Here is a 12,882-nt window from a genome sequence, read left to right as displayed (position 1 = left end):
AAGTGGGTGCTGATATAATCCCCATTTTATAGGTAAAGAAAGGAGAAGGAAAGTCACTTGGCCATTTAGTCCCCCGAAACACTTATTGAACACCTGCTGTGGGCCAAGCACTGTCGTCCATGCTGGGCACAGCAGGAACGCAGTTTACCAATGTCCCACGGTGGCGCTGGACTCAAACTGTGCTCTGACTGCAGGGCCCAAGCCCTTTATCTGGCTGCCCCTGAGCTCTCTGCTGGATTAACTCCCCCCCCCCACCACCACCAAGAGCCCCCTGAAATAATAAAAATCATGTTGGTGATCTCTTCCTTCTGGGCCAGATGAGGAAAGTACCAGGCCTTGAGTCAGGTTCTTCACTTACGAGATTTCCCAACACCCCTATGAAAGACAAATATTCCCACTCTACCACTTTACAAATGAGGAAAATGAGGCTCCAAGTGGGGGATGGGGGGGGTGCGGTCAGCACCTGGCCAGGGTCACAGAGCAGGTGAGTGGTGGGGTCCAGACTGGAAACCAAGTCTGACTCCAGGGTCTGCCTCTCATCTGCTCAGCTGGAGGACCCCAATTTCCCTGGGGGATCTCAGCCACCACTCTACCCACTAGGGAAATCGCAAAGGACCCAGGGCCTCCAGAGATGAAGGCGGCAATAGCCACTCTATTTCATGAGCATTTATCTGTGCTGGGCAACACACCCAAGGCTTTACTAACAGAACCCCAACCAGTTTCTACACAAGTGAGGCAAATGCTTACTGGGTCAGGCCCTCTTCTCAGTGCTGGTTAATATTCATTTAGTCCTTACAACAAGTTAAGTATTGCTATTATTCCCATTGTACAGACAGGGAAATCAAGGCAAAGACAAGTGCCCAAGGTCACGTAATTAATATGTGGTTTTGAACTCAGGCAGTCCACTCTTAACACTCTGCTGCCTCTTAGCTGCTATTAGCTTCCTTTTAAGACAAGGAGACTGAGGCCTAGAGAGGTCAAGTCCAAAGGCCACCACTCAATAGGTGAGGGACTTAGCATTTGAGCCCAGATCCGGCAGCCTATGGCCCTACCCTTGATGCTATGCTGTCTCTGATGGGGAAAACTGGGGCTTCCAAAGTCTCTCCTGCACCTGTGTGGATGAACCTGAATGACTGATAGAAAGGGGTTCCTACATTCTCACAGAGAATTATGAATACAGTAGGGTGGCCTCTTCTCTGTAAATCTGGGATGGAAACCCATTTTACAGTAAGAATTTAATACATGGAGACTGTTAAGCAACGAATGGAGATGGGAGGGGGACCCAGGCCCCCCACCCCCCCCCAAGACAGTGAATGAAGTCCAGTGGGGATAGGCTGTCTAGTGTTTTGAGGATTGGGAGTGTGTCTGTGTGGGTGGGGTGGGGGGGAATCTAGCCTGTAGTCCCATATCCTCAGGGGCTTTGTGTTCAGAGAAGGGGAGCCAGAGCTCCCACAGATATGAGATGGGAAGAACAAGGAAGGAGTGTGAGATTCACACTGTCAGAGTGTGGTCATGGCTAGGAGTCCTGAGAGCCAATGGAAGAGGAGGATCGGGGACTAGGCGAGGGAGTCAAGGAAGGGGGGTAGAAACTCTGGGCTTGGAGGTCTGGGTGGGGAAATGAACCAGGCCCCAGAATACCTGTGTGGATGCCCCACTTGCAGAAGAGGCTACTTTCCGAGAACCCGGTGGCCCCCATGATCTGCCCGATCACGTGCACCTCAGCCATGGCCCTGAGGGAAAAATGTAATCACAGCCCTGTGAAGTAAGTGTTCTATTATGTCCACTCGACAGATGGGGAAACTGAGGCCTACCAAATAAGGGGCAGTAGGATTCCAGGCTGGTTTCGTCAAACTACTGAGGCTGCCGCCTTAACCATGAGCCTGGCCGCCCCTCCAGGACAGCCCGGGAAAAATGACGGGGGGTGAGGTGAGAGCTGAGGGAGAAGCTGGCATCTCTCTACCCGCTTCTAAAATAACCTCTTCCTTAAACTCAGCGCAGCGGAAAGCCCCGCCCCAAAGGCCCATGGCCCCGCCCACAGGCACAAAAGCCCCGCCTCTTCATGTCGGAATCCCGCAAGCGCCAAGAGGCGCAGGCCTTTTAAGTGCAGGGCCGCCTTAGCCCCGCCCCTAAGCCCGGGCATGCGTTATTCCTACCTCAGAACACCTAACGGTTAGGTCGGGCCAAGAGACAGCGGGGATTGCAGTTCATGGGCCTGACCTGTCCCTCTCTCCGCGGATGCTGACTTCCTAGGCTTGGTTCGCGCGTCTCCCAGGACCTTCCCGGCAGCGAGAGACCTGAGGAGCTGATCCCTCCGAAGCTGCGCCCGCCTTCGGGCTCCCTGGTTGTTGCTGGGGCAACAGCAGCCTCCTCCCCTAGTCTTGCACCCGCCCTGCGGGTCGCTAATTGGCCCTAGCAGTCCTCGGGGCGGGGCTAATATGTGATGGACGTTTTCTCTCCCCCTCTCCATTTTGGGAAAAGCGTCTCTCCGCACACTCAAGGTTCCGCCATTTGGGGCGTGGTCGGGCAGCTGCCATCTTGAGTGTGGCTGAGGAAATTTGCGCGCCAACTGTTTCTGCCAGGTACCTTCCTCACAAAATAAGCGATTCCATCCACGCTGCCTGCCTCCTCGAACGCTCTCTCCCAGCCAGGACCAAAGGGGAATCTCCCTCAAGGTCACTGCCTGCATCCCCCTGTCTTTATGAAAAACATTCTTCCTCCTTCCGAGAAACTCAAGTTGGGGAGAGGGGTTTTCCTTCCTTTTTGGGGGGTTTCCTGTGGCTCCTCACGGACTGATAAATCCAACTTCCTTCTCGGAAATACTGTTAGTGCTGATTCTGAGTAAGAAGGGGGAGCGTGGGGGAAAGGGGATGAGAAATGAGGAACTGAGGCCTCTTTTTTCTGCAGAAAATCTGGTTCTTGAAGGCTGGAGTCTGCCAGCAACTGGTCATGTGCCCCTGCAGGTCTCCAGGTCTGTTATCGCATCTGTGTAATGGGTATAAGTAGAAGGACCGAGTCCGACGCACCGACATACTCTGATTTCGTGAGCAGTGTGCCTTCACCCTCAAACTCCACTTGAACCCTCGTCCCTATTCCTCTAGGCCAGACCAGGAGTCCAAAGGAAATTCATTTTTCGACTTTTCCCAAAATGAGGCTACACAAGTGAGCATCCCGAAGTCAAAATTATAGGGAGGGGGCAACATTCGAATAGAATAGTATTAATATACAGAAAATAATTCAATAGGATTACATTTCGCTAATAGGTATATTTGAAAGCTACCATTTATTGAGTGTATTTTCTATGCCAGACCCTGTAAACTGATCGTTTTGATTGCATGATTTTGTTTAATCCTGAGACATCCCACAGGGCAGTTAATATCAGCTTTGTTTAAGATGAAAAAATTGGGGCAAAATCATTTGCCTTAAATCACATTGACTGTAGTTCTAACTCTGCCCCTAAACTTGATGTTATTAACCTCTCTGCTGTCCTTCCTTTCTTGGATACACGTCTTTCAGTATTCAAGGGCATATGGAGGTTGTGCCTGGGTATCATCCAAGACTCCATCACTAACAGCGCACCTGACTTCAGCTCAGGTCACCATCTCCCCGACTGTGGGTTCGAGCCCTGCATCGCGTCGGGCTCTGTGCTGACAGCTCAGAGCCTGGAGCCTGCTTCGGATTCTGTGTCTCCCTCTCTCTCTGCCCCTTCCTTGCTCATGCTCTGTCTGTCTTAAAAATAAAGAAGCATTAAAAACTAAAACAAAACAAAACTTCCCACATCCAACCAGTCCAATCCTGTCAGTGCTCCTTAATTTTTTTTTTTTTTTTTTTTTTACTGGTTTTCTCCCTACTGGTTGATATTAGTGATTAAGAAAATGGTTCCAGGTCAACTACCTAGATGTAAGTCTCAGCTCTTCACCTTCTGTGTGACTTCTAGCCTCTCTGTATCTTGCTTTTCTTTTCTGTAATGTGAGGATGAATGATAGGCCCCATCTTGTTGGACTGTTGTCAGGACCTGATGAGTTAATATATGAAGTTGTTTTAAAATATGCTCACACTGGAGCCCTCGGGTGGCTCAGTCAGTTAAGTGACCGAGTCTTGATTTCGGCTCAGGTCATGATCTCACGGTTGGGGGATCCAGCCCCAAGCCCAGCTCTGTGCTAAGTGTGGAGCCTGCTTGGTATTCTCTCTCTTACTTGTACGTGCTCACTCACTCTCAAAACAAATAAGTTTAAAAACTTAAAAAATAAAATATGCCCACAATTAATTTTATTTATTTATTTATTTATTTTTTTAATTTTTAATTTTTTTTAGTAAGCTCTATGCCTGACTGTGGGGCTCGAACTCACGACCCTGAGATCAAGACTCACATGCTCTTCAGGATGAGCCAGCAGGCACCCCTAGCCACAGATTCTGGGATGTGCCTTCTTTCTTTCTTTATTTTCTTTTATTTTTTAAATTTATTTTTTAATAACTAATTTTTTGAGAGAGAGAGAATGAGCAAGCATGGGGGCGGGGAGGGTCAGAGAGAGAGGGAGAGAGAATCCTAAGCAGGCTCCATGCCCAGCATGGAGTCCCACACGGGGCTTGATCCCAAGACCCTGGGATCATGACCTGGGCCAAAATCAAGAGTTGGGCACTCAATCGACTGAGCCACCAGGTGCCCCGATATACCTTCTTTCAATTACGTGGAAACCAGTTCCTCTCCCCTTGAGTCTGAGCTTCACTCAAAACTTCCTCGTAGCCAATAGAATATGGCCGAATTGTTGCTGTGTGACTTCCGAGACTAGGTCATAAAAGGCGTTGAGTCTTCCTCCTTGCTCTTTCTCTCGGATGGCTCCGATGGGGAGGTCGGCCACCACCATGTCGTGATGGCAGAGAAGCAGCCATTGGAGAGACCCATGTGGAGAAGAACTAAAGCCTCTTGCCGGCAGCCAACACCACGTGCGTGATCCGTGTTGGAAGCAGATCTTCCAACCCCGGTTAGATCTTCAGATGACTATAGCTCTGGCCAGCATGCCGACTGGAACTTCATGAGACACCTGGAGTCATAACCACCCAGCCAAGCCATTGCCAGATTCCTGACCAACAGAGACGATGTTAGCTGATAAATGTTTGTTTGAAGCCACCAGGTGTTGGGGAATGATTTGTTATGCAGCCATAGGTAATTAGTACAAATGTCTAATGAATTTAGGACAGTGCTGGAAAATAGGAAGCACTGTGAATGTTCGCTATTATTGATGGGTCTTCGCGTTGTTACTTTTGAAATGGACTATTTCACGTATCCTTTTTGTTTTTAGATTAATTTCTTTAACCTTTATTCATTTTTGAGAGACGCAGAGAGACAGAGCACGAGCGGGGGAGGGGCAGAGAGAGAGGGAGACCCAGAATCTGAAGCAAGCTCCAGGCTGTCAGCACAGAGCCTGAGGCAGGGCTCGAACTCACGGACTGTGAGAAAATATACCACATTTTCTTCACCCAGTCCTCTACTGATGGACACTGGTGTGATTTCATCTTCCAGATGTGGCGAATAACACTGCTATGAAGCGTTACAAATACTTCTTCAAGACCCTGCTTTCAGTACTTCGGGGGTACGTACACAGGAGTAGAAATGCTGGCTCCTCTGGTAATTCTATTTTTTTTTTCAGTTTTATTTTATTATTTTATTTTATCTTATTTTATTTTATTGTAAGAGATAGAGTGGGGGAGGGGAGAAAGAGAGGGAGAGAGAGAGAGAATCCCGAGCGGGCTCCACACTGTCGGTGCGGAACCCAGGAGCCCCAAGATGGTGACCCGAGCAGAAATCAAGAGTCATTTGCCGTCAGACACAGAGCCTGCTTGGGATTCTCTCTCTCTTTCCCTCTCTCTCTGCCCCTCCCCCCACTCTCCATAAACTTAAAAAAAAAAAAAAAAAAGTCAACAGGCTTGTGAGTATTCATGCCCCCATCCCCACAAATACGTACTGAAGGGCTACTTTGTGCCAGGCACTGTTCTAGGCCCTGAGGCACAGCGGTGAACAAAAGGGATCGAATCCCGGCTCCTGGAGTGGATACCGATGTGGGAGGAGTCAAACTACAAAGGATAGAAAGATATCATATGTTTCATAGTGATTAGCTGCATGAAAAAAACCACCAGAGCCGGGTTAAGGAGATAGTAGCAGGTTATCTCTCCCAGATAACACAGTCCTGCTGCAGGTCCCTCTCTTCCCTCCCCTGCCTGTCGTCTGCCAGAAACTCTGCCTGCGCCAAGTTGCACTTGCAGACACCATCTGCTCTCCCTGGGAGTGGGGCCCGTGCCAACTCCAGCGTCTGGACTCTTGGCACGGAGCCCTGGAGCCCTGGAGCGAGGGAACTCTGGCCAGCCCCGCATCAAGAGGGGAATCGTCCAGTTTGACTGGGCCTAGTGATAAGGAGGGCTTCTGGGCAGAGGAAGCCAGTGCAAGCTGGGTGGACTCCATGAGGGAGAGAGTCCTCCGGGGTGAGGAGTGTCCCTTACCGAGACTGATGGGAGCCGGAAGTTGATGATAATACTCCTAAACATCATCAAACACACTCAAGAGTGCCTATATTGCCCGGCTTTGGGTAAATGGTGGACGCTGGGTATCGCGCCTGATCTAAGTGCTTTACGGATGTTATCACGTCTAAAAGGCAAGGAGTGTTTAGCCCATTTCACAGGTGAAAACATGACGGTTCCAAGAGGTGATGCCATTGTACCGAGGACACAGAGCAGGTGCCCTGAAGAGCCTGGAAAGTAACTCGGGTCTGTGTGGGTCTAAACACGGACGGGTAACCACCACTTGCGCCACCTGATAACCAGCACATCACCCCATTCCTGGCCCTCTCCCACCTCGGCCTCCTTTGCGTGGAAGCTCCCACCGTACCCTTTTGCCCTATTTCCTCCCCTTCCCTTGGACCAGCAAGGAAAACAGCCCTGGGGTACAAATCTGCGGTCCTGGCTCCAGCTGTTTACCTCGGCCAAGTGAGCACACACCTCTGACCCTCAGTCTCTTTATCTGTAAAACTTTGGATAGAAATAGAGCTGCCGAGAGGAGTCAAAGCCACCGTGATAGTAAATCCCCTAACCCACCGGCCAGGGGTCCGGGCTTAGACCGCACTCAGTGAACTAGCGTCAGGCTCATAGTCAAGAACCCAACCTCTCTGCGCCTGTTTCCTCCTGCCTACAACAGGACAGTAAATGACAGTGTCTCTTCAGTCCTTGCGAGGAATAAATGTCTATGCGTCCATGCACAGCACTGAGAGCAGTGCACACAGTTAGCGGCTGTTGCTGTTATTATTATTGGGCAAGGAGAGTGGCGGGGCGGGTGGAGGCGGGCCGAGCCAGAAAGGCCCTGGAGAATCGGGGGCGCCCCCTCCTCCGCGCCGCAGCGCTTGGGCCTGGGCGAGGAGGGGTCGGGGCCCACCGTCCTTGGAGCCCCCCGCTTGCTCCCACACACCCCGGGTGGCAGGGTTTCCGTGCTGGGCGCTGACGTCGGCCTTCAAGGCCCCCTCCCGGGCCGCGGCGGAGGGCGGAGCCGGGAGCCCGCCCGCCGCCCCGCCCCCATCCCCGCCCCCGCGCGCTGCGGGCCAGGGGCTCCGAGGGGGAGCCCAGAGGAACGCGCAGAACCCGCACCCCCCAGGCCCAGATCCCAGGGAGCGCGGGGCTCGCTGAGTTCAGTCACTTGCGGGCCGCAGGGTCCGGGCGGGTGTCGGTGCAGGGGCCCAGGAGGTCCCAACATATGGCCGTGGGCGGTGAGTGAGGGGCACAGGTGGGCGGCACTGCTCCTCCCCTGGGTCCTAGTGTTGGGGATGGGGAGGCAAACGTTGGAGAGGAAATCGGCTCCAGCCAGGTTTGGTGAGGGCGGGAGGCTTGGGCCCTCAGGGGGGATGGTGGGGTGGCATTATTCCTTGAGGTTGAATGTGTATGAGGGTGGTGGGTTGGGGCTGTTATGGGGGAGTTGTGCAAAGGTGGATTCTGGTAAAACAGGAGGTGTGGGGGAGCTGATGAGTGTGCAGGCAATTGTGTAGGGCCGTGGATGTGGTTGGAGTAGGGGAGGGGTGCTTGGACCGGGTGTTTGGGGCAGGTGTGCAAGGGAAGTGAGTGATGGGAACAATGGAGAGTGTCTGGGATGCATGCGTGGGAAGCCTGTGCGTACGTGTGCAAATGGGGGATCTGATGCTAGGGCCACTAGGAGTGTGCGAGGAATCATTTGGGATGAGTGTGTAAGCAGGTTGGGGGCTCCAGAGGAGTGTTTAATGGGAGCTGATGTTGTTCAGGGCAAGTATACAAGGAGCCATCAGGGAGATGAATGCCAGCAGGTGGAGGTGGGGGTTGGGCTGGAGTGGATGAATATGTGTGGCAAGGGTTTGGGGTATTCAGTGTGCAGACTTGCAGGTGCAGGGGGTGTGTAGTTCATGGGGCAAGTAAATGTGTAAGACACGGTTTGGAATAAGTGTGCAACAGGTATGTGGCTTTTGCCTGAGGAGACAGAATCCCAGAACTGAATGTCCAATAATATTATTTGGACATTATCTTTGCCCAATAATAATATCTTGCCCAATAATAATAACAGACCCCTGAGTTGTCTTCACAACTTGGCCCAGCGTCTTTTAGTCTTGGGGCCTCGGTTTTACTATCTGTAAAATGGGTCTGATGGCCAATGAGCTAACTATAGTCTCTGCCAGGAATCTCTCCAGAGTCAGGAGTCAGGGGAAAGATGGTGAGACTTTGTTACAAACTGTTTTTTTTTTTTTTTTCTTTCCTCTACCTCCAGAAAACCCTTCCCAGAGCCTCTCCCCAGTCATGGACAGCCCCAGTCTTCGAGAGCTCCAACAGCCTCTGCTGGCAGGTGTGGGCTGTGGGCCCCCCATCCAGAAGCCTGGTGAGCCCCAGCTGGGGCCTCCCTTTGGAGAGACAGCCTTTGCAGAGTCCCTGAAGGGTTGGCAGCTCCTCCCACCACCTCTTCCCACTGTGAGCGCTGGCCTTGGGGAGCCAGGGCCCCCTGACCTTGAGGTAGGAGCAGCAGGTCTTAGTGGGAGCTGGGGGAGAGGGAGGCGAACTCAGCTGTGGCCAACACCTGGCTGGCTGGGGTACCTACCTTCAGCCTGGGGGGTCGCACTTCCCACTGCGTGTGGACTTCCTACATTCCTAGTTATGGTTTTTGCTGTTCTGGTTTCTTCACCTTTTCTCTCCAGATTTGTCACTCCTCTTTCTTCCCTTGTCTTTGGTTCTCTGTCTTCCCTCTGATTTCTGACTCCCCTATTCTCTGATTTTCTCTCTCTTTCCGTGCCGGCCCCGGTCTCTTCTTTTCAAATTAATGTGTTAATTTGTATAATTTCTTATTCCTTGTATCTACTGTGAAGCTTGTCTTTTGTATTTTTTTCAAGATTTTATTTTTAAGTAATCTCTTCACCCAATGTGGGGCTCAAACTCACCGCCCCGAGATCAAGAGTCACATGCTCTTCTGCCTGGGCCAGCCAGGTGCCCTGCTTGTCTTTTATTTGTTACACATGGTTTTCCAGTTACTATTCCTGTATAAGAAATCACCTCAGGGGCGTCTGGGCGGCTCATTTGGGTGAGCATCCGACTTTGGCTCAGGTCATGGTCTCAAAGTTCATGGGTTTGAGTCCTGCGTCGGGCTCTGTGCTAATGGCTCAGAGCCTGGAGCCTGCTTCAGATTCTCTCTCTCTCTGCCCCTGCCCCCTGGTCATGCTCTGTCTCTCTCTCTCAAAAATAAATAAACGTTAAAAAAAAAAAAAAAAAAGAAAGAAATCACCTCAAAACTTAGTTGCTTAAAACAGCAACACTCATTATGGCTCATGGTTTCCATGGGTCAATTTGGGAAGGACTTGGTTGGGTGGTTCTGCCTCAGGGTCTTTCATGAGGTTGCGGTCAGCCGGCGGCTAGGGCTGAAACAGTCCATGGCTGAAGCAGCCGGGAGCTGGGTGGGTATCTCTCTCTTAACCTTGGGGCTTATAAATGACTCTCCCCTTGCAGGCTGGTTTGGGCCTCCTCACAACATGGCAGCTTCAGCATAGTCCGCGTCCTTATGGGCCTTCAGCCTCAGCATGAGGGCTCTGGTAAGGCAGAGGCTGCCTCACCTTTTCTGACCTATGCTCGGAAGTCATGTGGCATCACTTTCACCACATTCTACCAATTATGAGTGAGTCACAGCCTGCCCAGACTCAAGGAAAGGGGACACAGACCTCACCCCTTGGTGGGAAGAGTATCAGTCACACTATAAGAAGGGCATGTGGGATGAGAGAGATGGCTGTGGCCATTTTTGGAAACACGGCCAACCACATTGTGGCAGTTAGCATCACTCTGACATTGTATGTGTCTGATAATTCCATTCTTTGAAAAGTTTGAGGGCCTTATTATTATTAGTAGTATTGTTATTTTTAAAGTTTATTTACTTTTGAGAGAGACCAAACACGAGTGGGGGACGGATGGAGAGAGGGAGACCCAGAATCTGAAGCAGGCTCCAGGCTCTGAGCTGTCAGCACAGAGCCCAACACGGGGCTCGAACCCACAAACTGCAAGATCGCGACCTGAGCCGAAGTCGGTGGCTTAACCAACTGAGCCACCAGGCACCCCTTGAAGACCTTATTGTTTTTGCTACTTCTCATTTATGGTTTCATATGTGCCTGGTTATGTTTGGAATGTATTGCTGGTCATCATGTTTGATAAATTATTTTTATTTTTATTTATCTTTTAAATTTTAACGAGGCTCCATGCCCAACGTTGGTCTTGAACTCATGCCCCTGAGATTAAGGGTCGTGTGCTCTACTGACCGAGCCAGCCAGGTGCCCCTGAAACATTATTTTTAGGACTATTATTTTGTGGCCTAGGCTGAAGGTACATACCATTGAGAAGATTTGGTTTGCTTCTGTCAGCCACCTGGGGTCATTACCAGTTCGAGATCACTTTTAATCTAGTTCACAGTTTGATTGAAAGGCTATTTTTCTGGGATTGGCAAATGCCCGCAGCGCAAAAGAGGCCTCAGTTCATTTGACCTCTCTGCTGATTTTAATTTCAGTTTTGGCCTTATAGGAATTACTTAAAATTGTGTGAGCTATTTGATGCAAGATTTAGAAACAAAAAAACAAAAATATTTTTTAAAATATAGAATTTCTAGTTTTCAGCAGGCAGGTTTGTCCTAGTAATTTAGGTCACTGGAGCTGTCTCTCTCTCTTTTTAAAGTTTATTCATTTATTTTGAGAGAGAGAGAGAGCACGCACATGGGAGGGGCAGAGTGGGGGAGAGAGAGAATCCAGAGCAGGCTCGGCACCATCAGCGCAGAGCCCGATGTGGGGTTCCAACTCATGAACCTCGAGATAATGACCTGAGCTGAAATCAAGAGTCAGATGCTCACTCAACTGACTGAGCCATCCAGGCGCCCCCACCCCCCAATCTATCTCCACTTCAGGGGCTGTGAGTGGCCCCGTGGTCTTTGAAATGGAACATAAAACTTTGGGTGTGAATGGGGCTCTTTGGAAACAGGGTACACAGCTTCCCCTCAAAGGGATCCAGGATGTAGAAAAGTTCAGAGCCTATCTCCTGGAACATTTTCCTCTCTTGCTGTTTCTGGGGAGGCCCTGGTATTGGTCTTTGGGGGCTGTGGGGAGCAGAGCAGTGGGGCAGGGAAGGTAGGTGGAGATGCCCACCCAGGCCCTCTCCTACCCATAGGATGCATCATCCAGTGACAGCGACTCGGACTGGGATGGGGGCAGCCTTCTCTCCCCGCTCCTACCCCACGATCACCTTGGCTTGGCCGTCTTCTCCATGCTCTGCTGTTTCTGGCCTGTGGGCATCGCTGCCTTCTGCCTGGCCCAGAAGGTCAGTCTGTGGGTGTGGCTGGGAGGGGGCTGGATGTAAGAGAAAAGTGCATTCAAAACAAAGCAGAGGTGCTATATGTGGGGGGAAACCAAGGTGGAGAGAAGGATCTACGTAGGAACATTGAAGGGTTAAATGAGTGTTTCAGAGTGAAAGCCCAGAGTGGTGGTTCAGAACCTGAGCTCAAATCCTAGGTCTGACGCACTCTTAAGACTTTTGGACAAGCCACTTAACCTCCCTGTGCCTCATCTGTAAAATGGGAATAATTCTTCCCTCTGGTTCACCATGAGGTCCCAACGAGTTAGAACAGTGGCATAGAGTAATAGATGTATATTTTTATTACCCAGCCAGTCTCCCCTGTGCCCGACCACAGTAGCGGCTCCCTGGTTTTGGAATCTATGAATGAGTGCGTGGGTGTACCGGCGTGGGAGGGGCTCAGGGAAGGGTCTGGGTCTGCGGGAAGCAGGGTGGGATGAGGGGATGCCTGAGTCACCGCTGCCCAACGCCTCCACAGACCAACAAGGCTTGGGCCAAGGGGGACGTCCAGGGGGCAGGGGCTGCCTCCCGCCGCGCCTTCCTGCTGGGGGTCCTCGCCGTCGGGCTGGGCGTGTGCACATATGCGGCCGCCCTGGTGACCCTGGCCGCCTACCTGGCCTCCCGAGAGCCGCCCTAGTTGCCCGCGCGGCCCTCACTGTGAATCAGGGGCCGGCACCGGGCGCGTCGGCGGGCAACGTGGAGAATCCGGGTGGATGAGGCGGCGGCGGCAGCGGCCACCGCCTCCTTCCTGGCCGCCGCAACGAGATTAAACTCCAGACACTCTCGCAGCCAACCCTGTGTCTGTGTGTGTATGTGTGCGGGGGTGCGGAGACCAGGAAGGGGCAGGCTGTCCCCAGGGTGCTCCGCGACAACTCGGAGCTGGAGAAGGGGAAACCAGAGGGGCAGAGTGTTCTCTTCACAGCGCGGTGGTCCGCAGAGCATTAGAGAGCGGGGCTCCAAGTGCTTATTCCTCAGCTGTGTAACCTTGACCCACGTGACCTCTCTGAGCCTCACATC

General features: G+C 51.7%; 2 protein-coding genes across 13 annotated transcripts in view; one reads left to right on the top strand and one right to left on the bottom strand.

Moving 5' to 3' along the window:
* Positions 1-2,305, bottom strand: part of B9D2 (B9 domain containing 2) — a 6,371-nt gene extending 4,066 nt beyond the window's left edge. The window contains exons 1-2 of one of the 2 annotated variants that reach the window (XM_007086580.3): positions 2,218-2,305; positions 1,639-1,730 (exon numbers count right to left, since the gene is read on the bottom strand). In XM_007086580.3, the coding sequence (XP_007086642.1) occupies positions 1,639-1,726 (88 nt within the window). In that variant the 5' untranslated portion in view covers positions 1,727-1,730; positions 2,218-2,305. Of the gene's footprint in view, positions 1-1,638; positions 1,731-2,153 lie in introns of both variants that reach the window. The other variant, XM_007086579.3, reaches the window with a different exon arrangement.
* TMEM91 (transmembrane protein 91) overlaps positions 1-12,882 on the top strand; it is a 20,395-nt gene extending 7,513 nt beyond the window's left edge. Inside the window, exons 1-7 of one of the 11 annotated variants that reach the window (XM_042970627.1) lie at positions 2,377-2,579; positions 2,961-2,968; positions 3,099-3,159; positions 5,519-5,623; positions 8,768-9,006; positions 11,683-11,832; positions 12,344-12,882. In XM_042970627.1, coding sequence (XP_042826561.1) covers positions 5,539-5,623; positions 8,768-9,006; positions 11,683-11,832; positions 12,344-12,502 — 633 coding nt within the window. In that variant the 5' untranslated portion in view covers positions 2,377-2,579; positions 2,961-2,968; positions 3,099-3,159; positions 5,519-5,538 and the 3' untranslated portion in view covers positions 12,503-12,882. Of the gene's footprint in view, positions 1-2,376; positions 2,580-2,604; positions 2,673-2,904; positions 3,160-3,513; positions 3,646-5,518; positions 5,624-8,767; positions 9,007-11,682; positions 11,833-12,343 lie in introns of those variants that run through there. The other 10 variants (XM_042970626.1, XM_042970625.1, XM_042970622.1 and 7 more) reach the window with 10 other exon arrangements.

This window comes from Panthera tigris, chromosome E2, assembly GCF_018350195.1.
Source record: "Panthera tigris isolate Pti1 chromosome E2, P.tigris_Pti1_mat1.1, whole genome shotgun sequence".
NCBI classification, from domain to species: Eukaryota; Metazoa; Chordata; class Mammalia; order Carnivora; family Felidae; genus Panthera; species Panthera tigris.
Note: the sequence above shows the minus strand (reverse complement) of the source record. Positions and strands in the feature narration are given on the sequence as shown.